Source organism: Suricata suricatta, chromosome 8 (assembly GCF_006229205.1).
Source record: "Suricata suricatta isolate VVHF042 chromosome 8, meerkat_22Aug2017_6uvM2_HiC, whole genome shotgun sequence".
Classification (NCBI taxonomy): domain Eukaryota; kingdom Metazoa; phylum Chordata; class Mammalia; order Carnivora; family Herpestidae; genus Suricata; species Suricata suricatta.
Genome location: NC_043707.1, coordinates 133,950,863 through 133,974,612, shown reverse-complemented (window position 1 = coordinate 133,974,612; position 23,750 = coordinate 133,950,863). Strand labels below are relative to the sequence as shown.

At 51.9% G+C, this 23,750-nt stretch overlaps 1 protein-coding gene across 1 annotated transcript; it reads right to left on the bottom strand.

The window, feature by feature from the left end:
• On the bottom strand, window positions 1-22,578 carry EXOSC10 (exosome component 10). The gene is made up of 25 exons (XM_029948131.1): window positions 22,445-22,578; window positions 19,805-19,941; window positions 17,871-17,994; window positions 16,909-17,013; window positions 16,453-16,618; window positions 15,966-16,080; window positions 14,190-14,265; window positions 13,893-14,003; window positions 13,552-13,695; window positions 12,855-13,045; window positions 11,535-11,691; window positions 11,223-11,371; window positions 10,978-11,028; window positions 10,225-10,336; window positions 8,550-8,600; window positions 8,314-8,392; window positions 8,118-8,227; window positions 6,528-6,623; window positions 6,133-6,207; window positions 4,673-4,760; window positions 3,534-3,607; window positions 2,815-2,986; window positions 2,033-2,094; window positions 798-874; window positions 1-138 (listed from the first exon to the last, which is right to left on the bottom strand). The coding sequence occupies exons 1-25, from the start codon at window positions 22,553-22,555 to the stop codon at window positions 108-110; spliced, it is 2,664 nt and encodes an 887-aa protein (XP_029803991.1). The 5' UTR covers window positions 22,556-22,578; the 3' UTR covers window positions 1-107.
• Between the last annotated feature and the right edge of the window lie 1,172 nt (window positions 22,579-23,750).

Sequence of the window (23,750 nt, the reverse complement as noted above, 5' to 3'; positions counted from 1 at the left end):
TTCCAGTAAAAATTATTTTTAATGGCTTAAAAATGAGTCTGTACAAAACCAGCACCACCATTTGGTGCTTCCGGTCGACTGGGGAATTCCAGGGGTCTCTTCCAGCACTATCTCTTTGGCCAGCTGTGCCTGAAACCTCTGCAGAAACAACATGAAAACAAGAGTTACTTCTTCCAGTTTGGCTGGAGAGCTGCTCTCAACTGCTCACAAAACGTTGCAAACCTTAATGCACAGCTTGGGGAGCCTGGTTTGTTGGGCGCGGGGGCGGGGTGCGTCCTGGAGAACGGAGCTTGGCAGCAGTGCACCCCCACACCCTGCAGACGAGTGTGGGCTGGGGCAGTGCCCTGGGGCCCAACGAGGGTGGCTGTGCTGGCTCAGATCTAAAGGCAGATTCCCTCACCAGGCCACACCCCAGGGGCGAGTCCTCTGGTGTCAGGGTCTGCCCTGAGCATCAGGGTTTCATGTTCTTAACTAAAATATTCCTAAACGAGAACCCACATTTACTTACTGACTGATTTTTTCCCCCCTCATTCCTCAGAAATGGGCTGATCTCGGAAAATTCCAAGCCTATTTGCTCGGAGGTGACACCTGTGCAGCTGTGTGGTGATAGGTGGTGAGTGAAAGCAATCTGAGTCCTGGGACACAGTAATGGTGTTTGGCAGTCCCCTCCCCTCCTCCTGGCTCAGATTTCCTAGAGTGACCGGGAGGGAGACGCTCCGAGAGGCTCTGAGACTTCCTGGTTGAGACCTCCGGGCCGCTGCTGGGTTTGCGGGGCCACGCCAGCCTCTGCCACATACCTGTCTGACTTTTCGGTTGTAAAGGACATGCTTTTGTTTCCCACCAACTGTTTAAGTTTTTTGGGTGCAGAGCATTTCTGAAAAGATAAAAAAAAAATCACTTTAGCTGAGTGATAACCTGACCACAGGACACCCGGGAAACACGTGAGATCAGAGCCCCCCCCAACCCCCCAAGACACCAGCACCGCTGGTGTGACTGGTTTTCTCGCCACTGGACTGGACGCTTCTGGGCGCCTCTGAAGAAAAGGCCGTCGGGATGAACTACTGAAGGAACAGGAGGGCTCGCACGGGCCTCAGCCTCCGCGTGCAAACTGTCGGCCGCTCTTGGCTCTGACTGCGGCCAGCACCCACGGGGGCGAAGGCAGGTTTGTGCGGGCACCGAAAGGAGGGCCTGTGGCCTGCGGCTGTGATTCCCACAGGAGCAAACCACAGGGCAGCCTGTATAGCCTCTTTAGAAAAAAGTTGTTTTTTTTCTTGTTCTTTTTCTTGCTGGAAGAGCTGATGGGTACTGTCCGTACTTGGGAAGGGATGAGGTGAGGGCAAAGATATGCAAAGAGGAGTCCCAGCTGGGCCCTCTTCCCAGCAGCCAAAGAGGGGAAAAAAAAAAGCAGCACGGGAAAATTCTCAAGCAGATTTCTTTCCTTTTTTAAAAATTTTATTAAATATTTAAAAAAATTTATTTTATTAAAAAAATCTTTTTAATGTTTTATTTATTTTTGACAGAGAGAGAGAGAGATAGAGCGCGCGAGCACGCACCAGCAAGGGAGGGGCAGAGCGAGAGAGGGACACAGAATCCGAAGCAGGCTCCAGACTCGGAGCTGTCAGCACAGAGCCTGACATGGGGCTCGAATCCACAGACTGTGAGATCATGACCTGAGCCAAAGCCGGATGCCCAACCAACTGAGCCACCCAAGTGCCCCCCCCCATTTTTATTTTAGAGAGAGTGTGCATTAAGTGGGGGAGAGGGGCAGAAAGAGGATGAGAGATAATGAGGGAGAGAACCTTAAGTAGGCCGGATGCGGAGCTCGATCCCACCACCCTGGGATCACGACCTGAGCCCATGACCTGGGATCATGATCAAGAGTCGGATGCTTAACTGGTTGAGCCACCCAGGTGCCCCGTCTCTTCTTTATTTTTTTATTAGTTGTATCTTGTATTTTGTTTTTTAGTTTTCAATTAAAATATAGTTGATGTATACAATTTTATTAGTTTTCGGTGTCACATATATTTCTTACCTTGCCAGATGGGATCTGCTTATTTGGATCAAACTGGGAGGAAGGTTTTGATTTGCTGTTTCCTGGAAGGTGAGAGAAGAGACGCCACGGTCGAGAACGAAGTTAGCACGCCCCTCAGGCAGGCCCCTGGGCTGGCGCCCGCTGTTCCGGGAGGGTGCGGCTGTCAGTCTGCTGACTCCTTTACGAGGAGGGACAGACGGCTGCCCTGCATTCCCGAGTTTGGACTGAAGGACAGCCTGAACCCCGGGCTCCTTTCCCACAGATCTGTGCTCAGCTCAGGAGCAGAGCACTGGCTCCTCTCCCGGCAAGGAAAGCCGTTCTGGCCCCTGTGTGCTGGGGAGATGCCACGGTCGGTGATTGGGCTCTGAGGTGACGATCTGGGCTACCTTCTCCCTCTTCCAAGGGACGTGTTGCCAAGGAGGCTGCTCTCCAGAGTCAGGAATGCCGTCTGTAGTCCGTCCAACGTGGACGGACTCTCCGCGGCCAAGGAACCACAGAGCGCCTCATGGGCCATCGGGTTTCCTCAAGAAACTCTTTACTGTGTCTGTGTGTCTGAGAACACGTGTTTCTGGGCACAAGCTCAGGGGAAAGACGGAGGCACGGTTACCACGCCTGCCATCTTGCTCGGCTACCAGAGAGGCCCGGCAAGTGAAAGCCAGCTCGGGAGGGCGGGTCCCCGTCCTTCTCCGGCCTCGTCTGCGCCCGGGGCATGCGCTCTTTATTCTACGGCTTCCCCTGAAGGTGGCCAGGCATCCCTTAACGGGCACCGGTCCCGGCCTCACCAGCAAAAGCCTTGAAATCGGACTTGCTGTAGTCATACGGGGTGAAGTCTTTTGCTGGCAGATCTGGGTCTTTCGGCTTCTTAGAAGTTCTGAGTCGTTTCTTCTCTTGTTTCTGTTCTGTGGTCCTCGGGTCACTTGCCGCTCGCTCTCTCTTCTTGGCGGCATTTTCCAGCTGTAGAGGGAACGTACAAAGGGAAGAAGGCACAGAGTGGGGACGTACAAAGGGAAGAAGTGATGGACGGACGGACGGACAGTCCCATGAGGGGCTCGGCTGCTGAGCTGGGGAGCGTGGGCTGTGAGTGTGAGCAGGGCGAGGGCCACCCGGGACAAATGCCGCGCCGGAGAGTGACAACAGGCCATTTATGAAAGGCAGGCTATGCGTTCTGGAGGGCTCTGGGGCGCAGAATGAGACACATGCTAGGGCAGAGTGGGGCGCTCAACAGGCCTGGCTGCCAGAAGCGCCAGCTCCTTGTCCACTACTAGAGTTGGGGGTGTGGTCTGTTGACCATAAATTCAGCAAAGGAAGTCGTCTAAGAGGAATTATGATATAAACTTTTTTGAGGGAACTGAGGCAGGCACTCGTTGACGAGCCCCAGTGAACGGGAAAGACAAGCACTTAATTGGAACCACAGGGCACGCTCTCCTGCCATTCGAGGGAACTCCTAACCACAACTCAGGGCAGCTCGTCTCCTAAGAGGAAAGGAAGGGCCCGCACGTACGGCAGCCTGCTGTCGGACGGACACAGCCTGCTCCGCCGTGGCTTTGTACTCCTCGTTGGCCTGGTCCCGGGCAGCTGCGAGAGAGAGCACTGTCTGTGGAGCTGCCGCCTCCAGCAGCCGAGCCTCCCCCCTCACCCGGCTGCCCGGTCCGCTGGGGCCGCCACAGCCGGGCGCCCCCCGCCCCGTCTCAGGAGGACGGCTGCCTTGAGGCTCAGGCCTGGCCCCACACTCTCTACCTGACAGCCTGCTCTCGAAGCCCAGGCCAGGCATCCACCACCTACAAGGCTCGTCTCCCGATGTTGCAGACGGACCTCACCCACGGCACGTCACGGACCAGAACCAAACCCAAACCAGCTCCCCCTGCGCTCTTACTCTGGTGCTGGCCACCCTCGTCTTTCTAGTCACTCAGACCAGACCTTCTGGCATCCACGGTGCCCCTCCTCCTCTCACATGCCTCCCCCGACTCGTCACCAATGCTCTCCGCGTCACTACCAGATACATCGGCTTCTGGCCACTTCTCACCTCTGCTACCATGCCGTCCGAGCCAGCGGCCCCTCACCTGGGTCACCGCCCTGCGTCCTACCCGGGCTCCCACTTGTGCCCTCTGCACTGGGCTCTCCGGGGCCCCTGGAGGTCAGGGCGGGTCACCGCTCCACTCACCCCTCCACAGCTTCCCAACCCTCTGGGAGTCCGTGTCCTCACCACAGGCCCTCCTGCTCTCCCCACACTCAGCCGGGCTGGCTTCCCGGCCTCTCCTTGTGCGGAGCCGACAAGTGACCGCCTCGGGGCCTTGGACCTCCGGGGCCGCCAGCACGGAACACGCGTCCCGTAGAAGCAGCCCGTCTCGGCTCAGTGTCACGTTTATTAGGCTGCCTTCCCTAAACCCCCCACGAAAGCAGCCATGGCTTCCTTGTGCCCACCCCCCAAGCACCTCCTACCCCTCTCCCCGCAGAAGTGTCTCCAGCCATCTGAAAGGACAAACGTTCACAGGGAGGCTGTCCGCTGTCCCCCAGGAAAAGGCAAGCCCCACAGGGCAGGAGCTGTGCTGTTCTGTTTGCTGCCGTACGGCCACTTTGCTGAGCAAACAGAATGACGTACTAGACACGCCGACGGGCTGAGTTACAGGAAGTGAGTGCTACCTGCTTGCTCCGCTGCCTTCTCCTTGGCACTTTCTTTAGATTCTCTGTGCGTCTGTACCCGGCTTGCCAGCTTCCAATGGTTGCTGATCTACAATGAAAACAAACAAAACAAAAACACTCCAAAACTCAGCCTCCTAGGAATGCTTTCTGTTTTTAAGGAGGCGATCCCGGACACGCTGACCTAACAACGGCACACGTTCTAAGTCGTAAGTTCCACATCTGATGACACGAAAAACCAAAGTCTCAGGCTGGCTTTATTTATAAAATGCTTATCAAGAAGGACAAAGGGCAGCCGTACTGCAGACACGGAGCCGACGCTTTCCCGTCCTCTGTCTCAGTCAATCGCTCCTAATCATCCCTGGGACAAAGGCATTATCGTGCCCCCACTTTGAGACGGGAAGCAGGTTCAGAGAAGCTAAGTAACTCCTCTGAGGACACACGGTTAGCAAATGGAGGTGGGGTTCAAGGCGGGACTTCTCAGGGCTGTTTGCTTCCGTACGAGCATCTCGCTGACATTAGACAGAAGCACGGTAAGCGACGTGTGGTTGCCGATGGGCCACGACCGGTAGGGGAAGGAGGGGACAAGGCATAAAATCCACCTGACTCCCCATCTCTAAAGGCAGCAGGCTAGCCACCAGCGACAGGGCAGAGGCCCGTCAGGGCTCGGGCCTGACCCTTGCTGCCTAACGAAGGAGCAGGAGGCAGAGGGAGCCAGGGCGCCCATGTGATCGGAGCAGGAACCTCCTGCAGGGAGGAAGAAGGCTTTCAACAGACAATTAACAGCCTGGCCCCCAGAACAGCTCATGGGGCTCCGGGGAAGGTGTTTCCCTACTCCTCATTAGGCTGTTAAAATCAGACCAAACAACAGAAGACAGAGTGTTTTAAAATCTAACCTGTCGCCTGTAAGAGCCTGAAGGTAACACGCACACATAAAAATGCCTCAAGCTGTACGCCTAACACCTGTGATCCCGTGACATATAAATTACACTTTAATTAAAAACCAAGGGGCGCCTGGGTGGCTCAGTCAGTTGAGCATCCGACTTCGGCTCAGGTCACAATCTCAAGGTTTGTGAGTTCGAGCCCAGCATCAGGCTCTGTGCTGACAGCTTGGAGCCCGGAGCCTGCTTTGGATTCTGTCTCCCTCTCTCTCCCTGCCCCTCCCCCACTCATGCACTGTATCTCTCTGTCTCAAAGAGAAATAAACCCCCCCCCCCTCAAAAAAATTAGAAGATGAACAAACACCCAAAAGCCTCTTCCTTAAAAGGTTCCCAAATGGTTCTGAAAGTCAGGATAAAGTTCTGGCCCCTCTCTCTAGAAACAATACTTAAATATATACACATAAGAGTGTTTTCTGCATTCAGGAGGTTCAAGATAGGCTTAAGACAAAACCTAGTTCAGATAATTAACATGTTTCCTTTTCTTAGAAAGTCACTCTTTGAATGGATGATGAGGCCACTTACTTCATAGATTTTTGATGACGGATCAAGCTTTGCTGCCTGAGAAACGTGAGCGCGGCGTTCGAGGGAAGGCAGGAACTGGAGGAACGGAAACAGTCGTGTTAAATGCGGCCGGGAGCCGGGGGTCTCTGGGGGGGTGCGTCTCAGCGTGGGAGGCCTCGTCCAGAGCGTCAGCGGAGCCACGGCTCCCTGGCACTTGCGCGAGGGATCCTTGCCGGTGTCATCTGAGAAGACCCCGACTCCATCCCAACCTGGACACCAGGGACAGCGGACACGCCGGATCCGGAGGCTCCCTCTTTCCGGGGCTGTTGGCTTCCTTTCTGGGCAGAAGGCCCCACAGCTGCAGAAGCCTCTGCCTGCTCTGTCAGCCCTCAACCAAACACACAGCTGTCGCTCACCATCCTAAATGGATTTTCAAAGGACTCCATTATGTTCTGGGCTTTCTTCTGTGCAACGGTCAGTGGGCTCTTTCCACTCTCTTCAGCACTAGGTTCCTGCAGGGACAGACAGAGAACAATCAACTTGTCACCATCATCATTTTGTGGCAATACGATGCAGGCGACGGGGTAATCCTAACAGTAATAAGAATAGTGGATAATTTTTTAGGCCTTTCGTATGCATGAGGCACTGTAATAGCCCAGGACAGTATGCAGTAGGTGTATTTAACATCTAATTATTAAACTAATGAACTCTGTCTCCTTACAGACTGTGAGGTATGGCATGTTATTCTCCTCATTTTAAAGATGAGGAAACTGAGGCACAGAGGTTAGGTCATCCAGAGCCTGACAGCTAACAGGGGCACAACGAGGACTTTAAACATAGGTCCATCTGGCTCTAGAACTTGAAGTTGTGACCTGACGCTTACAAACGAAAAATCTGACACTTCTGTGGGGAATCAGGCGGTTGCTTCCCACCGGGTTCAGAGTGTGTGGCCCCCTTCTGTGTGCCATGGACTCTGTTAGGCGAGGCATAGCGCTTCCGTGTTCCCGCGGCCCCAAGTTCATGCTCTGATTTGTAGCTGCTGATTCACCTTGACGGCTCAGTTAGAGCGCCCAGACCTCTCTGCTCGTGAGTCACTGGGCGAGACCCGATCTCGGTTCGTGTGATGAAGTGAGAAAGAAAGTGAACTCTCAGGCACTACGTTCCGCAGGCAGCACTGGGCCTCCCTGGCTGTGGCCTCGCACTCTGGGGAGATTCCAGAACCTACGGAACCACCCGGCTACGTCTCACGTGACCACTTGCTGAGCTTGAGCCTCTTCTTTATCCAAACGGATTGGATGCTTGCTTCTCTTTCCAGGAATTGTGATTTTTTTCCTTCAACCACCTCTGTTGGCAGTGTTCAGAGTTTCATCTATGTATTTTCCCTCCATCCTGGTCATTTTGGTATCCACCCGTCTTGACCAACAACCGCACGCCCTTGTCCTCCCTTTGCTAGGAGCCTGAAGTTCAAGCCCTGGCGGGAAGGAGACACCTGCTGGGGAGGATGGGCTCTGTCACAACCCAGTGCGTATTCCGGGAACACGGCCTGGCCCAGGGTGGCCACACTTGGTCCCAGACTGGATGGGGTCACGACCTACCACGACTCAGCCCCTCTCTAGGGTGGGAAACAAATGCCTACCCGCTTCCGAGTGCCCTCATATCCCGCCCCTCACGTTGTCTGACCAGCCACAGCGTAGAGAACTGTGTCTCTAAGCCTCCTCTTTTCCGTCCCGAGCACACGCAGACGGCGCTGGCGCTGGAACGGGCCGGGGAGGACTGACCGGCGCGCTACACTCACGAGAGTGCTCCCCGGCCGCTTCCCAGGCTCAGGGCGCCTGTGCTGTGGCTGTCGGGAAGGCCCTGCTTATGGATCCTTGTGGCCCACGCCCTCCTCCCCCGTAGGCATTAGTGTCAAAAGTGGATGCAACACTCCAGGCAGACAGCCTGTTGATAAACCCAGTAATTCCCTGTGGGTCGACATCACCTCACCAGCATTTCCTACTACTCACGCTAAATAACGTGATGATGGCAGTAGCGATAAGGCATTTGGGGTCTGGCGCTGCCTCATCTTCTCTTTGGTCGGGGAAGAGGCTTGCCTGTTTCTGCGCAGGCACAGGCCCTACAGGGACGCAAGTCAGGAAGGTCAAAGCCTAGTGGGTGGCATGCAAGGCAGTTTCCAGGACATTCCGGAGGCCCCTACGTTACCGTTGCTTGCGATGACAGGGTAACCATCTGAAGGGGCGTGGGAGCAGTCATGGGGTCCAAAGAGAACATTCTCCAATCTCTGCATCAGAAAGAAACCACCGGCCTCAGGAAAGCCTTGCAGGCGTGCGGTGGCTTTTCACCACTGTGCCGGGGGCTGCCTCTGGCAGGGAGGCTTATGCTGCCCCGGCTCTGGCTGGGGGCTCCCCCGGGAGAGCGAGGACGGAGGCGGCACCCACCTCGGGACCGGGCAGCGGGCTGCTCTTCTTCACGCTGGTCGCCACCTCAGACTGAGGAGGAAAAACAAAAAGGATCTGAGGAAAGGTGCGCCAACGGGGTGCCCGCACGCGGTTCCCCCGCACAGGCTGCTCCCTTCACGAGACTCCTTCACGAGCCCAGAGGTTTCTTTGGTCCTTCAGCCCTCCCAGCGCCTGGCAACATAGTCACCTGGCACCCAGTAATTGTCCACTGAATGAGAGAAAGAAAACCTTTATCAGGACCAGGGACGACGCAGAAGATGCGCCAGAGCCTGACAGAGATTCTTCTCTAGGACAGGGCTTCTCTTTACCTGGCCAAGCTGTAGGGCTAACCAAGGAAACTAGCATGAAGACCGAAATGTGTCTTCTTTAGCCCCTAAAGGAAGTGATCTTAAGTCTTTCTGGATCAGTAATCTTCCAAAAAAACTACAAATACGATTTACCATACACCAAGCGTACTGCCAGGGCAACACAATTAAAAACTGTCCCCCCAAAATACAAATCAAGACACACAAATCTATCTGAACAGGCTGGGGCACGGACACGGGCGCGCGGGCGCACACACACCCACCCCTGGGCCCGCACCCAAGCGTCACACCTGGGGATGCAGGTAACCGGCCTTCTGGTGGCTAGCCTGCCTTCGCCCGAGTTTGTCTACAACTTAGCACCTCCTTCACAGAATTAGCTCTTCCTAATTCCCCATGTCTATCCAAGGCCGTCCCACCTTCCCAGCCACCTGGACTTTATATTTGGAGCTGTCCGAGGCTCCACTGCCTCTGTCCCCAAATCCGCTTGCCAGTCAGAGAACACGCCGGGCACTTCACGCGGCGCTCAAAGAAAATGACGGGAACTTTCATCGTCTGTTACCAAGCCCCATCGACCTTTCTTCTGATGGTACTTCGGGTTCCCGTTCCTTCCATTTCTGGGACCGCCAAACTCACAAGGCATGAGCACTTCACATCTTGGACCCCTGCCAGGCTTCCAAAACATGCTCCCTGGACTGAGACCCTCAATCCATTTTTTAAAAGTTTTATTTATTTAAGTAATCTCTACACCCAGTGTGGCGCTCGAACTCACGACCCTGAGATCAAGAGTCGCACACCCCTCTGACTGAGCCAGCCAGGTGCCGTGACCCCCAATCCATTTTATTCCACCAGGTTTAACCGCCTCCCAACAGCACTAACTGGCCTAGTCATTAGACATTACTTGCTGCTGGATTATTGAAGATGGGATCATAAAATAACAAGGATGAGGTTTAGCACTTTGCTCTCATAAAGAAGACATGTCTACTATTTTTCCTCGCCCCTATTATTTTCTTGGGGTTTAAGAACAATTTTTAAAAAATTTTTATTTATTTTTGAGAGAGAGAGAGGCAAAGTATGAGTGGGGGAGGGGTAGAGAGAGAGGGAGACACAGAATCTGAAGCAGGCTCCAGGCTCCGAGCTGTTGGCACAGAGCCTGATGTGGGGCTTGAACTCCCAGACCACAAGCTCATGACCTGAGCCAGAGTCGGACGCTTCACCGACTGAGCCACCCGGGCCCCCCTCCTCAGGTTTCCTTTTAGAATGGAGGCCAGATCACGCATGCAGAAGCCCACAGGCGCCAACAGAGAGCAGGCCTGCTGAGCTGGGGCCCTCCGGCAGCCAAGCCTCTTTACCTTCAGCAGGGGCATCTCCCGAGCCTGCTGGACTAAGAGATGCATCTCGTTGATCTGCTGCCGTACGAGGGGTGGTACAGGGTTGCAGCAAGCTATGATGCCCTGAGGTTCCCTGAAGACAAGAAAGGACATACTCAGTGCGTCACTCTGGGACCCAGCCTCCGAGGCTTCCAGACGAGCCTGGTGAGCAGGGAAGCCCGAGAGCTGCAGCTGAGGGCAGGACCAGGGAGCCGCACCCCCAGCGGGGGGCAGTCTGGGTCGGCTGCCTGTGCGCTCTTCGCTGCGCACTCAGCGGAGGTGCCTCTCGCAGCCCAGCCCCCAGCTAACAGCGAGAGCTGGAGAGGGGCACAGCAACGGGGTCAACCGAAGACCATGCACGTGGCTTCTCTGCAAATACTTCAGTTAACATCACAAAGCATTCAAAATCCTGAGACTCCACGGTTTGGAACAAATTACAGAGGAGAGCATCCGAGACACTTCCCTCCCTTCAAGGTGGGTGCCTGAAGGCTCAGACTTGGCACTGGATCAGATCTGAGGTGTAACCACCGAAAACGGTTGCAGTTGAGAAGTTCTAGTCCGTGCGGGGCAGTCCAAGGGCAGAAATTCTGAATTCCTTGGACTCCTGAACTTCCTTAGGGCACCCGTTTTCTCGGAGTCAACAGCGCTGAGGTAATACCTATCAGGGAGGCTGATTCTGAAGGATAAAATTTCTCTATTGACAAAGTCAAAATATTTATCAGTTCTCAGACTCACTTGGGCAGCTCTTCGGCTATCTTTAGCATCATGTGGTTTGGCAGGACGTATCTGGAACAAAACACACAGGGGGAGCACGTTTAATCCAGCCAGCGAGCCCCATTACAGGCTACCAGGCGGGGAGGGGGTGGGGGGTGGGATGTAACACACGTTCACGGCGAAAAGAAAAAGGCCCATTATTTCCTGGTTACCCGCGCCGCTCGGCCTCTCCAGGAGCAGATCTGAAAGAACGTCTAAGCCCTTACCCGTAACTTTCATCTTCCCTGCGCGCGGTTTTATCCCTCCAGGCAAACAGCAGCTGAAAGGCGGTCAGCTGCTGTGTGTTGAGATGCTTCTTCTGCTTCCTGTACAGCTCGAGGTAGGATTCATCCGTGAAGATAGGTTTGATGAATTTCTGCAACGTTATCAGAGAACATTAAGGATCAACAGGAATCAGAACTGTGCCCCGGGCCCTTGATGACGCTCGGCTCTTTCTTTCCCTCCAGGTCGAGAACAAAGCAGAGCTTGAGGCCCCGGCCAGAGACGCTGCGGCTTGGCTGTGGCCCGCGCCGCTGTACCTTGAGGCAGATGTCTCTGCTCCGGTGCCACACGGCCTGCAGCTGCACGGGCTGCTCGTTGCCCCGCTCCCACAGCTCCAGCCTCATCTTATCGTAAATGTAAAGCAGGTAATGGGTGTCATCTCGGGCGTAGTTGAGCATTTCCTCGGGCAGAGGTCTAGAATTGCAACAGAGGACATGCTTTTGCTGGTCCCCAACCACCCTGGGTGCAGCAAGGTAAGCTGTCTGCTCTGTGGGGGCAAGACTTTGGCTCCTTTCGGAGCGCCTGGGTGGCTCAGCTGGTTGAGCGTCTGGCTTCGGCTCAGTTCATGATGTCGCAGTTTGTGGGTTCGTGCCCCGCATCAGGCTCTGTGCTGACTGCTAGCTCAGAGCCTGGGGCCTGTCTTCAGATTCTGTGTCTCCCTCTCTCTCAGACCCTCCCTTGCTCATGTTGTCTCTCTCTCTCTCAAAAATAAATAAAATGTAAAAAAAAAAAAAAAAAAAGACTGGCTACTTTTGGCCTCACAGCCAATACTCCAGTGAGATTCCCTACCTCTTAATAGGACGAGCCCCTATTTCCACAGCTGGGGAGAAACGGGAGCAGGGTAACAACATGGTTGCAAACAGAGACCCTGCCATCCCCAAGTCTGAATCTTAGCTCTCAACACCTGTCCTTGGACAACTCACTCATGCTCTCTGGGCTCACTTTCCTCCCCTGGGAAATGCAGGAAGGCACTGAGGGGACCCCAGCACAACATCCCTGGAGGCCAGAGCTCAGCACCTGGCGCATGGTAAGGGCTAAACAACAGGTCGTGGCTTTCAGGCTTTGTCCACTTTCATCTTCAATTTGGGCCTTAGCAGATCTGCTTTAGAAACTGTTCATACAACAGCTGCAGCGTCAGTAAGCAAGCACCTGACGGTGACCGTGCTGAGCCCCAACTCCAGGAAGTGGGGCAGGACTCCACCGAAATCCTACACTCTAGTCAGCACTCATTGTAAGGTGTGATCACCTACGTACCCTAGAGTTCTCTCAGGGCTCTGGGAATTCACCACACACACACACTACAGAGATCTGAGTTTCAAATGAGAGACTGGCAGGGGCACAGACACGGACATGGCACACCTCTTCGGACCCCTATTCCTATGACAGCCCTACATACACTCCACGTGGTCACCCTGAAATTTCCAGCTGTGCTGGAAACACATGAAGGAAAGACCAGCGACCTTGAACTCAAGGTTCAGCTAACGTCCCGGTCTGAACCAAGGTCCGAGGGGATGAAACGCTAGTGGGCACCCCGTTTCGTGCTGCCATCCGCACTTCCTCGTCAAGCACCGACTGACCGTATTCTCCAGTCGGCCAGCTGGTACTGTTTGTTGGATTCCACACCGCAGTAGAGTTTCAGCAGGTGATCCAGGGAGTGCCTGCCCAGGTTGAGGAGGCGAGCGGCCTGATGGGTATCGAACATGTTCACTACATACAACCCGAAGTCTTTCTGCAGCCATTCTATGTCTGAATCCGCACCGTGGAAGACCTGAAAACAGAACCCCAGAGTCATGCGGTACGATGTGCACACGGCCACTGGGCCCCACCCCCCCAACAAACTCTGCCTCCAGGGGTTCGGAACATGGGGATTTGACGCCAGAAGGCAGATTAAGATGGGTTCAGCTTTAAAGGCTTCTTTTAACTTGGATCAACAGCCTCCTACACTCCCAACTGCACACGCCTCAAGGCTGAAGCGGCTAACAGCCAGGGACTCTGAGAAAGCAGCTCTCCTACAGCTTCAAGGACAGTCATTAAGTCCGTGGGCTCCCGCCCTGCGGGCTCGCTGCAGGAGTCATTAACATGATGGACCGCTGCTCTGGGTGGTAACGAGCTGTATCTTGGGCTGTTCTAATTGGGGCTTAGAAACAAAAGCAGTTTAGCGTGTGGCACTCGAGTGCAGGAAATTACAATTATTTCTCTCCACCTCAGCAGGTCTATGTAGAAACAACGAAATAGTAAAATGGAAAGCACGACGGCCAGGAAAGGCTGGCTGACCTTCACGATGGCGGGGTCTGTGAAGCTCTCGTTGAGAATGTACATGTCGCTTCGGAGCTCCAGGGTGTCAACGATGAAGTCCTCGGTCCGGGTGGAGATCTGCATCAGGCAGGTCAGCCCCAGGAAGCTCCTGTAGGAGTGGTGCTAAGGCCCGAGAGAGGGGAGGACAGGGAAAATGCTTTCGCTGGGCTTTCCTCTCCGGACTTGAGGAGGGAAGCTACAGAAGTTACAGGGCTGACTGGTTTCTGCCAAAACGCCAGATCCGTTGGTATTCATTTTATACGCAAGGAGGTGAACTCATGGAGAATGTGAAATTTCACTCAAGGCCCTTCACAGCTTACCTCTAAGTCGACCGCAAACTCCTGACAGGTCAAGAGCTTCTCGTTGAGCGCCACCAGCTTGTCCAGGGAGGACACAAAATGGCAGGGTGTCTCTCCCACAGGCCTATATAACTGGAGCGCAGGTGGGAAGAGAGAGGAACATTACGAATCATCCTTCGCTAAAACACAAAATGAATTAAAGAATTCAAGAAATGACCCAAAACTGCAACCTTCTACTTTAAAAGACCAAAACTGCAGCGATTGGATTTTTCCCTGGGCTACTTGGGTATCATCCGTAGATTCAGTTTGGATGCTAACCTGGGGTTGTGGCTTTTGAAGGACTGAATCTGGTGGACTGAAGTGATCCAGTTCATACTGGTAAGGATGTGCGAACCTGAATAAAACAAGACAAGAAACGTCCTTTGGAGGAGTTCTGCGATTCAAGAAGCAACGGCTTTAATCCAATTTGTAAATACAAGGGAGCAGGGAACACTGTGAAAATATTTTCTCTCTATAAAAAGCACAATTATTTCACTGAGAATTCAAGGGAATCAACAAAAATCATGTCATACTGCTTCACCCTTTTAATGTGATTAGTTAAAAACCTACCCACTTATGGGGCACCTGAATACCTCAGTCCAACTTAATTTCGGCTTTGGTCATGACCTCAAGGTTCATGGGTTCAAGTCCCACATGCGCTGATAGCATGGAGTCTATTTGGGATTCTCTCTCTCTCTTTCTCTCTCTCTCTCTCTCTCTCCCCCTTTTCCCCTGTTTGCATTCTCTCTCTGCATCTCAAAATAGATAAACTTAAAAAAAATCTCATTTATAAAGAGTTGAACTCTATTTCAAAACACTGTATGGTTGGCATTGTGGATGATACAATAATGTGCAATGTAAGATTCCTTGTGGTTTGGAAAAAACCAACCTGTGGGAAGAGAGAGAATGGGGCAGATATCTCAATTGGTCATATGCCAAAGGCTCTATTTTTTTTTGTTCCTCTATCATCTACTTGCATAAAAGTCCTGAATCTGTGAGTTCCTGGAGGGCAGCGCCGTGAGTCACCACCTTTACGTCTTGCGCACCTGGCCGTGGCCTCCTGGTGCCGGGCTGGGGCTAAAGGACTGCTGTGATATGTGTGGAAAAGGCCAACACTAGCCAAGTCCTTCCCACCTTTCCCTTTCATATGGAAGGTGAGGTTCCTTTGTCTATTTTAAGCAGTTTATTATTTTAAAAAATTAATTAATTTTTATTTTTAAAAAAATTTTTTAATGTTTTATTTATTTTTGATACAGAGAGAGACAGAGCATGAGGGGGGAAGGGACAGAGAGAGAAAGAGACACAGAATCTGAAGCAGTCTCCAGGCTCTGAGCTAGCTGTCAGCATAGAGCCTGACGCGGGGCTTAAACTCACGAACGTGAGATCCGACCTGAGCCGAAGTCGGAGGCTTAACCGACTGAGCCACCCAGGCACCCCCCAAAATTAATTAATTTTTAAAAGTTTACTATTTTGAGAGACAGAATCCAAAGCAGGCTCCGTGCTGTCAGTGCAGTGCAGGGCTTGAACCCGCAAACTGGGAGATCATGACCTGAGCCAAAATCAACAGGCAGATGCTTAACCGACTGAGCTGCTCAGACTCCCCTATGCAGTTTTTTGAAGATGTTTACGCAGCCAGTGAAAGATGCCACTTCCCCACTGACTTTATTAGCGGCCCCGACCTCATGGTTTGAGTCCCCACCCGGTAGGAAAGGCAGAATGGCAGAGAGGACGGGTTCCAGAAAACGGGGGTGGGCGGGGTGCCATGCGGTTCCAGGCTCCGGCGGTGTGGGCAGTCAGCGTCTCCCAGTGGGGGTGAGAGGGAGCGCCACCTCTGAGGACCGGTGAGGGTCACCCGAGATGCGGCCTGTGCGGGCCCTCTGTGAGCACCAACAGGAGGTCTGACCGCTCAGGTCCACTGAGAGGTCAGTGATGACGACCACCCTGCCCCAGACTCTGTGTTTCCCGGATGTATTCTGTGAGAGTGAAGCCGAGCGAGAACGCGGCGTGAAGGTAAGAAGCACTCGTGGTAGGAAAGTCCTGGCAGCAAACACTTACATGTCCTGCTCCACCTGCTGCGTTCTCTGCTGATGGAGGAAGTCGGCCAGGGCGGGGGGGACATCCAAGTCCTCCGGACGATCCTGTGGGCGTTCCCTCCTTTCTTTAGAGAGTGCTGGAGACCCAAGAAATGACAAAAACGTCATCCCAGGGGTGCCTGGGGGACTCGGTTAAGTGTCTGGCTTTATTAGCTCAGGTCATGATCTCACAGTTTGTGAGTTCGAGCCCTGAGTGGGGCTCTGTGCTGACAGCACGGAGCCTGGAGCCTGCTTCAGATTCTGTGTCTCCCTCTCTTTGCCCCTCCCCACTCTCTCTCTGTCTCTTGCTCGCTCTCTCTTTCTCAAAAATAAACATTAAGAAACAAAAACAAAAACGTCACCACAAAAGGGGTGAACATATTCGCATCTTGTCTAGCTATGGAGGGGCTACCTGGCAGGGAGGGGGGGAGGCTCTGCCCCCTTTCTTTAGGCCGGTCTGCGTGACCTACCCTGAGGGAGGGGTTTCTGAGCGTTGGGCTTGATGAAGATCTTAGGAAGAAACGGTGTGTTGGAGTTGTCGATCCTTTCTCGGAATTTAAGCTGAGGCCGGGCGATGTTTTTGGCATGAAGCAACCGGAATGTTTCAGATTTTGTTTTTTTGCTATATTCTCCTGCCTGTGACAACAAACACAAACAGCTTATAATGCGGCGACTCATGAATTAGAACTATAAATTCCCATCTCTGCCTTCCAAGAGCATTCACGTGAGAATGTATGCTGTGTATTAGGTTGCGGGGCGCAAAGTAGAGACGAGGGGATTCGGTTGTGCCTGTTCACGAGAACACGTCGGGCCGTGGCCAGTTCTGTGTCCAGTGAATCAGAACAGAAATGCGGACTCCCACGGGCAGAGGCCCTGTAGTAAAGGGGACATTGGAAGCACTAGTCCCTCTGTAAGGCCGCCCTCACCTTGCGGTTCCAGCTGGACACTATTGTTTTGGGGACCTGTAACCCTGCAGGGAGGACTGGCTGTTGGTTCTTATTCACACCCGACGCTTCATCCAGTAAAATACCCTAGGACAAGAGACAACGGTTCAGTATCTTCCTTGCAGGATTAACGCGTTAATGACTCGACATTCTTAAGAAATATATTCAGGGGCGCCTGGCTGGCTCAGTTGGTCAGGCGTCTGCCTCTCAGGTTTTGGCTCAGGTCATGAAACTCGTGGTTTGGGAGGTCCACCCCTACTTCGGGCTCTGGGCTGACTTAGCAGATTGTGGATAACGGTAAAAAAAAAAAAAAAAAAAAAAAGGACTTATTTTTACTTAGATTCTGTACCCAGAAGCCTCTTCTCCTGCAATCCAAATCGGACTTGCAAACCTGGAACATAGATTTGTAACAGGCCTCCACTAGGCAGTGACAGGTTGCAGTAATATATTTGAAGATGACTGTGTTATCTTTGGGGAAGAAAGGCCAACTGTCAGGAAGGGAATGTTGTTGGAACAAGAAATGCTAAATTTCTGAGGCACCTGGGTGGCTAGGTTAGTTAAGCATCTGACATCTGACTCTTGATTTCGGCTCAGGTCATGATCTCATGGTCGTGAGACCGAGCCCTGCACTGTGTTTTGTGCTGACCATGGAGCCTGCTTGGGATTCTCCCTCCCCCACCACTCTTCAATATAACTAACATTAAAAAAAAAAAAAAAAAAAGAAGTGCTAAATTTCCTTTTTGTTTCCTCAGATGCTGGGGTTTCTTTTCATACTTTAATAATACAAAAGCTCTTCATTTGTTCATTTCACTTGTTAATTTTCTTTAAAAAAAAAAAAAAGATTTCATTTTTAAGTAACCTCTATGCCCAAGGGGGGGTTAAACTCATGACCCTGAGACCAAACCAGCCAGGAGCCCCCTTTCAGAGTAAGGGGAGACACTCACCACTCTTTCCAGAATGACATCATTGGTATCAACTAGCAAATCAAACTTGTCCTCCAACTCTGTCACTTTACTTCGGTCCTTAATGTTGCTCCGACAGCCGTGGTACTGCATGACCCGACTCATGCTTGGAAGGACAGGAAAACCACGCTTAGTTTCTGTCCCTTTATTCGCTTGTTCCCAGTCTAGGAGAAAGCTTGAAAGGCTTGGCCTGGACGGTTCCCGACACTTTTTGAGCAAACTCATAATATCTGCACCCGATAGCAAAGTTGTATGGCCGCGGGCAACTGCCCAGCTCTCGCTAAGGCTCGCTTCCCTCATCTGTCAACTGAAGGGATGGAAGAAGTTACCTCAAAGCTTCCTTTACATTCTACAGAATGTATCATCCTAGGTAAGTAATACTCTCTGCATTCACTGCTTTATCATGAGATCTAAAATAGGGTCTCTATCTCTCTCACGTGACAGCTGAACAAAATCACTGTTTGTGGACCGGCTGTCCTCGTGCTCCTATTACAAAGCTGATCCTCGTGGCCCTGCAAAGCTGCGTGCAAGAATCTTGGCTCTAGGCTTTCACGTCCCGCATTATTCAAAAAGATTCACCTATAGTGCAAGACTATGTTTTTTAAAAGTTAAACTCAAACTTTACCCAGTAACATTTCCCTAATCAAAATCCATGGTCTGGGGGCTCCTGGGTGGCTTAGGCAGTTGAGTATCCAACTCTTGATTTCAGCTCAGGTCATGATTCCAGGTTCGTGGGATTAAGCCCTGCATCAGGCTCCACGCTGAGCACGGAGTCTGCTTAAGATTCTCTTCCGCCTCTCTCTCGCCCTCTGCCCTTCTCCCCCCCTTCCCCCCTGCTTCCTCTCTCTCTAAAATAAATAAAATTGGGGCCCCTGGGTGGCTCAGTCAGGTAAGCCTCTGACTTGGTTTTGGCTCAGGTCATGGTATCATGGGTTTGTAGAGATGCATCAGGCTTTGTGCTCACAGCAGTGTGGAGCCTGCTCAAAATTCTCTCTTTCCCTATATGTCCCTCCCCTACATGTGCACACATTCTTTCTCAAAATACATAAACTTTAAACAAAATAATAAAAAAATAAATAAAATGAAAAAATCCACTATCTCTTTTAAAATATATTTTATTTTTAATTTTTTATCATTAAAATTTTTTAAAAATTTCATTAAAAAAATTTAAGAGCCGGATGTGGGGCTTGAACTCATGAGTTGTAAGATCATGACTTGAGCCGAAACCAAGAGTCAGATGCTTAACTGAGCCACCCAAGTGCCCCTAAAAAAATTTTTTTTTTAATGTTTATTCATTTATTTTTGAGAGAGAGACAGAGCATAAGCAGGGTAGGAGAAGAGAGAGAGGGAGACACAAAATCTGAAGCAGGCTCCAGGTTGTGAGCTGTCAGCACAGAGCCCGACATGGGGCCTGAACTCACAAACTGTGAGATCATGACCTGAGCTGAAGTCAGACACCCAACTGACTGAGCCACCTAGGAGCCCCTATTTTTTTTATTTTTTCTTTAAGTTTACTTATTTATTTGAGAGAGAGTGCATGAGCAGGGGAGGGGCAGGGAGAGAGAGAATCCCAAGCAGGCTCTGTGCTGTTAGTGTGGAACCCAAAATGATGCTCAATCTTGTGAACCGTGAGATCATGCCCTGAGCCTACACAAAGAGTCAGACACTTAACAGACTGAACCCCCCAGGTACCCCAAAGACTTTATTTTATTCTTTTAAAGTAATGTCTACATCCAACGTGGGGCTGGAACTCACAACCCCAAGATCAAGAGTGCCCCAGGTACCCCCACTGTCTCATTTTTATATTTTATAGGTCTTGATAGCACAGAAAAATATGATTAAGAGAAAACTAATCTTAGGAAAAACTGTCTTCTTCTTTATATTCATTATTTTCACCCTAATAATACAGGACTCACCATTGAAGCAACCTGTCTCCCTGTGTTTCACAAAATGCCTGGAAGCCAGGAAAACTCCGGTAGAAATCATACTCATCGCCAAACTGTGGTAGGCCCCCGGATGCCTTGGTGACTGCCACCACTGAGCCAAGAGCAAACTGTCAAAAACCAGAAAAAAAAGCATTTAAAAAAATTATTTTAATGTCCATTTATTTTTGAGGGGGGGAGGGAGAGAGACAGAGAGACAGAGAGACAGAGAGAGGCAGACTGCAAGTGGAGGAGGGGCAGAAAGAGAAGGAAACACAGAATCTGGAAACAGGCTCCAGGCTCTGAGCTGTCAGCACAGAGCCAAATGTGGGGCTCGAACCCATGAACCGTGAGATCATGACCTGAGCCGAAGTCGGATGCTTAACTGACTGAGCCACCCAGGCGCCCCAAAAAAAGCAATTTTTAAAGTTTATTCATTTATTTTCAGAGAGAGCACGTGTGCATGCATGCGAGAGACAGAATATGAGTTGGGGAGGGACAGAGAGAGAGGGAGACACAGAATGCAAAGCAGGCTCCAGGCTCTGCACGATCAGCACACAGACTGACGTGGGGCTTGAACCCATGAACTGAGATCATGGCCCAAGGTGAAGTTGGACGCTCAACCCACAGAGCCACCCAGGCACCCCTAAAACAAGCATGTTTTAAACATGGATCCCCATTTATCAGCAGCTCACTTTTCTCAAGCTCTACTATATACGATACACTGTGCTAGATGATGCCTCTTCACACGTGCAACAAATATTCATTTAGTGTTGATTTTTACCTCGGTCACTGAGGAACCTGATTTTACCTCAGGAACCAAGTTTTAGAGCTTACATTCTTGGGAGAGTGGGAGAGAAAGAATAAATACATATGAGACTAATACTCAAAATGGCTTGAGTTTGGGGACACCTAGATAGATCAGTCGGTTAAGTGTCTGACTTTAGATGAAGTCATGATCTCATGGTTCAGGAGTTCAGCCCTGAGTCGAGCTCTCTACTGTCAGCGCAGAGCCCGCTTCAGATCCTCTGTTTCCTTCTCTCTGCCCTCCCCTGTGCTCTCACTCTCTCAAAAATAAACATTAGGGGCTCCTGGGTGGGCGCCCGACTACGGATCAGGTCATGATCTCCTGGTTCGTGGGTTCAAGCCCCGCATCGGGCTCTGTGCTGACAGCTCAGAGCCTGGAGCCTGCTTTGGATTCTGTGTCTCCCTCTCTCTCTCTGCCCCTCCCCTGCTCACGTTGTCTCTCTCTCTCAATGATAAATAAAAATGTTAAAGAAAGTAAATAAATAAACACTGAAAAAACAAATGGCCCCGGTTTGAATCTTGGCTCTGCTCCCTATTAGCTGTGATCCTGGGTAAGTTATTTAATTTATCTGGACCTTAGTTTCCCCCTCTGAAAAACAGGCATAATGAAAGTGCCAACCTCACAGAGTTGTGAGGATTAAGTGAGCTAATAAAATCACAGAAGGTAGTGCTTGGCAGGCACCAAAATGCTATTATTATCACTTTTCAAATTCAGGTCCATGAGTTTTCTATAGAAATTTACTTCCATGTTTCCATTTAGGCAAGCATCTAGAACATAAGAATACTCTAGATCCTTCGGCTGGCCACATTATAACCACCACTGCCCACAACTGGACTGTTTCTGTTCCAATTAGTACCAAGCAGTTCTTTATTTTAACTGTTGTGTGTTAATGAGAAAAAATCTGAAGTGGCTGTCTTAAAGAAATGATGGCTGGTCATGTGAAGGCCAAGTGACACCACTGTGGCTTGAGTAAGGAATATTTTTTTGGGAGGTGGGGAGAAAAGCGGCAGGACACATGGTAGCTGGTGAGCGTGAAGGACCCACAATCGGGACCATGGCTAGCGGTCCAGAAACTATCCGAGCCAAACAAATGAATGAATGAAGAACGACACCTGCTAACGATGATCCAGGCCGCTGAGTGGAGTCTGGGGGAATACACAGTGCTAACTTACACATCTTTTTAGTTTTGTGGTTTTGCAAGAGTTATGCACGAGGCGTTTAAACCTCATTTTGTTTGTTCGTATTTTAAAAGCATTACGCAAACAACTTAGATGGACCCTCTCTGTGTTCCTCGAGGCGGTGATAAATGCTCCGAGGCACACAGAGGGGGCTGAGTCGGTGGCAGCTGTTACCGGTGATATTAAACCCAGGGTCTGGGGTTATGTAGGACCGCACCGCAGAACAGGGACGGAGGAGCGTCCTGGCCGCGGGAGATGCCCATGTGGCGCCAAGCAGCCTAGCCCCTCCGGACAGTTGGTGAGGTGGCTCAGGCCCGGGCGGGGGCGAAGTCGCCAGGGCTTGGGGACATCAGGGTGACAAGGAAGCCCTTCCCACGACGCTGGACGGCTTTCCACACCCGAGGCTGCATGGGCTCACAGGTGAGAACGAGGGCCTGGGAAGCGGGGCGTCCCTTAGGGTCTGCGTGCGATCACGGCCCGGGACGGGAAGGGAAAGACTGTGCGCGGCTCGGACGGCGACCCCCGGATCCCCGCCCGGGGCCCGCAGCGCCGCGCGTGCGGCCGGCGGAGCGGCCGCTGACTGGACCCGGGCTTGCTTCTGGCCGACCGCGGGCGGCTCTCGATGCCCCAGAGGCGCAGCAAACATACCTTCACAAAGCTGTCCGCGTCCGGGAAGCCCGGCAGCACCATCTCCCCGTCGGGTTTGGCCGCGCTGGTGGCCGGCTGGGCCTTGGGCTCTCGGGGGCTGGGAGGCGCCATTTTTCCGGGCCTGCAAAGCTCTTCTCGCGAGAGCGCCTCAGGCCGACGCGGCGCGCGCGCACTACGCATGTGCAGAGTTCGTCCTCACGGGAGAAGTGCTGCTTGGAGTGTGAGTTGCTTTGCATCCTTTAGCGCCCCGTCCGGGGGGAGTTTACTTTTTCTCTTTAACCTCTTATCGTATCTTGATAATCTTGTGACCTGGGAGACCGAATTATCCTCGTATTTAAGGCCAGCTCCTCCCAAGCTCCTCCCGCGCCCGCCTCAGCCGTTTGGTCTAGTCTCCTGCAATGATGCCCTCTCTCCGGCATGGTCTGCCTTCTTCCTCGCTCCGGGTCCATCCCTAACAGCCGACACGTGTGCTGGCATCCCTGCCGACGACAGAAACACAAAACATCACCGCACACCTCCTTCCAACTACCGTCACGTTTCTCTTGCCCTTTTTAGGCAAACTGCTGGAGAAGGCGTTTCCCGGCCTCACGGGTTCTCCAACTCTCTTGACCTCTTCCAGTCGTTCCTCCCCGTCTACACCGCTGGAAGCGCTCTTGCTGAGGCACATATTGGGAACTCACCCGTTTGTTAAGTGAACCCGGGAAGGGCTTTTGTTCTGAGGGAGGCAGTTTTGGCAGCCCAGGAGATGGTTGGGAAGGTTAGTGGGGTGTAGCCTCTCTCCTAAGATCAGGGGTGGCACACCCTTAACGCAATTCATTTGGCTTCCTAAGTGTTCCATAAATGTTAACTGATCCCATTATTCAGACTATCCTATTAACAGGAATGTCCTATTAAGAGAAAACTTGTTTTCATTCTCACCCCTCCCCACAGTCACTGGTACCCCAGCTGAATGAAGACCTAGCCTAGTTCATTAAAAAAAAAAATTTTTTTTTTGTAGTTTATTTTTTGAGAGTTTATATTTTGAGCATGGGGATGGGGGTGGGGGGAGGAGAGAGAGAGGGAGACACAGAATCTGAAACAGGCTCCAGGCTCTGAGCTGTCAGCACAGAACCTGATGTGGGACTCCAACCCACAAACCGAGAGATCATGACCTGAAGCAAAGTCAGACAGACGCTTAACCGACTGAGCCACCCAGGCACCCCTAGCCTAGTTAATTTTAACAACAAATATTTTCGAGCACTTAGTCCATATGGCTCAACCTAATACCACATTTCAGGCTGTGCTGCGTGCTTTACATGTATTAGCC

Coding starts and splice junctions, on each gene's coding strand:
- EXOSC10 (XM_029948131.1), bottom strand. CDS start 22,555: ATGGCGCCTCCCAGCCCCCGAGAGCCCAAGGCCCAGCCGGCCACCAGC. Junction 6,208..6,527: donor TTGAAAATCCATTTAGGATG/GTGAGCGACAGC, acceptor CCGTTCCTCCAG/TTCCTGCCTTCCCTCGAACG. Junction 139..797: donor ACAACCGAAAAGTCAGACAG/GTATGTGGCAGA, acceptor TTGTTTCTGCAG/AGGTTTCAGGCACAGCTGGC.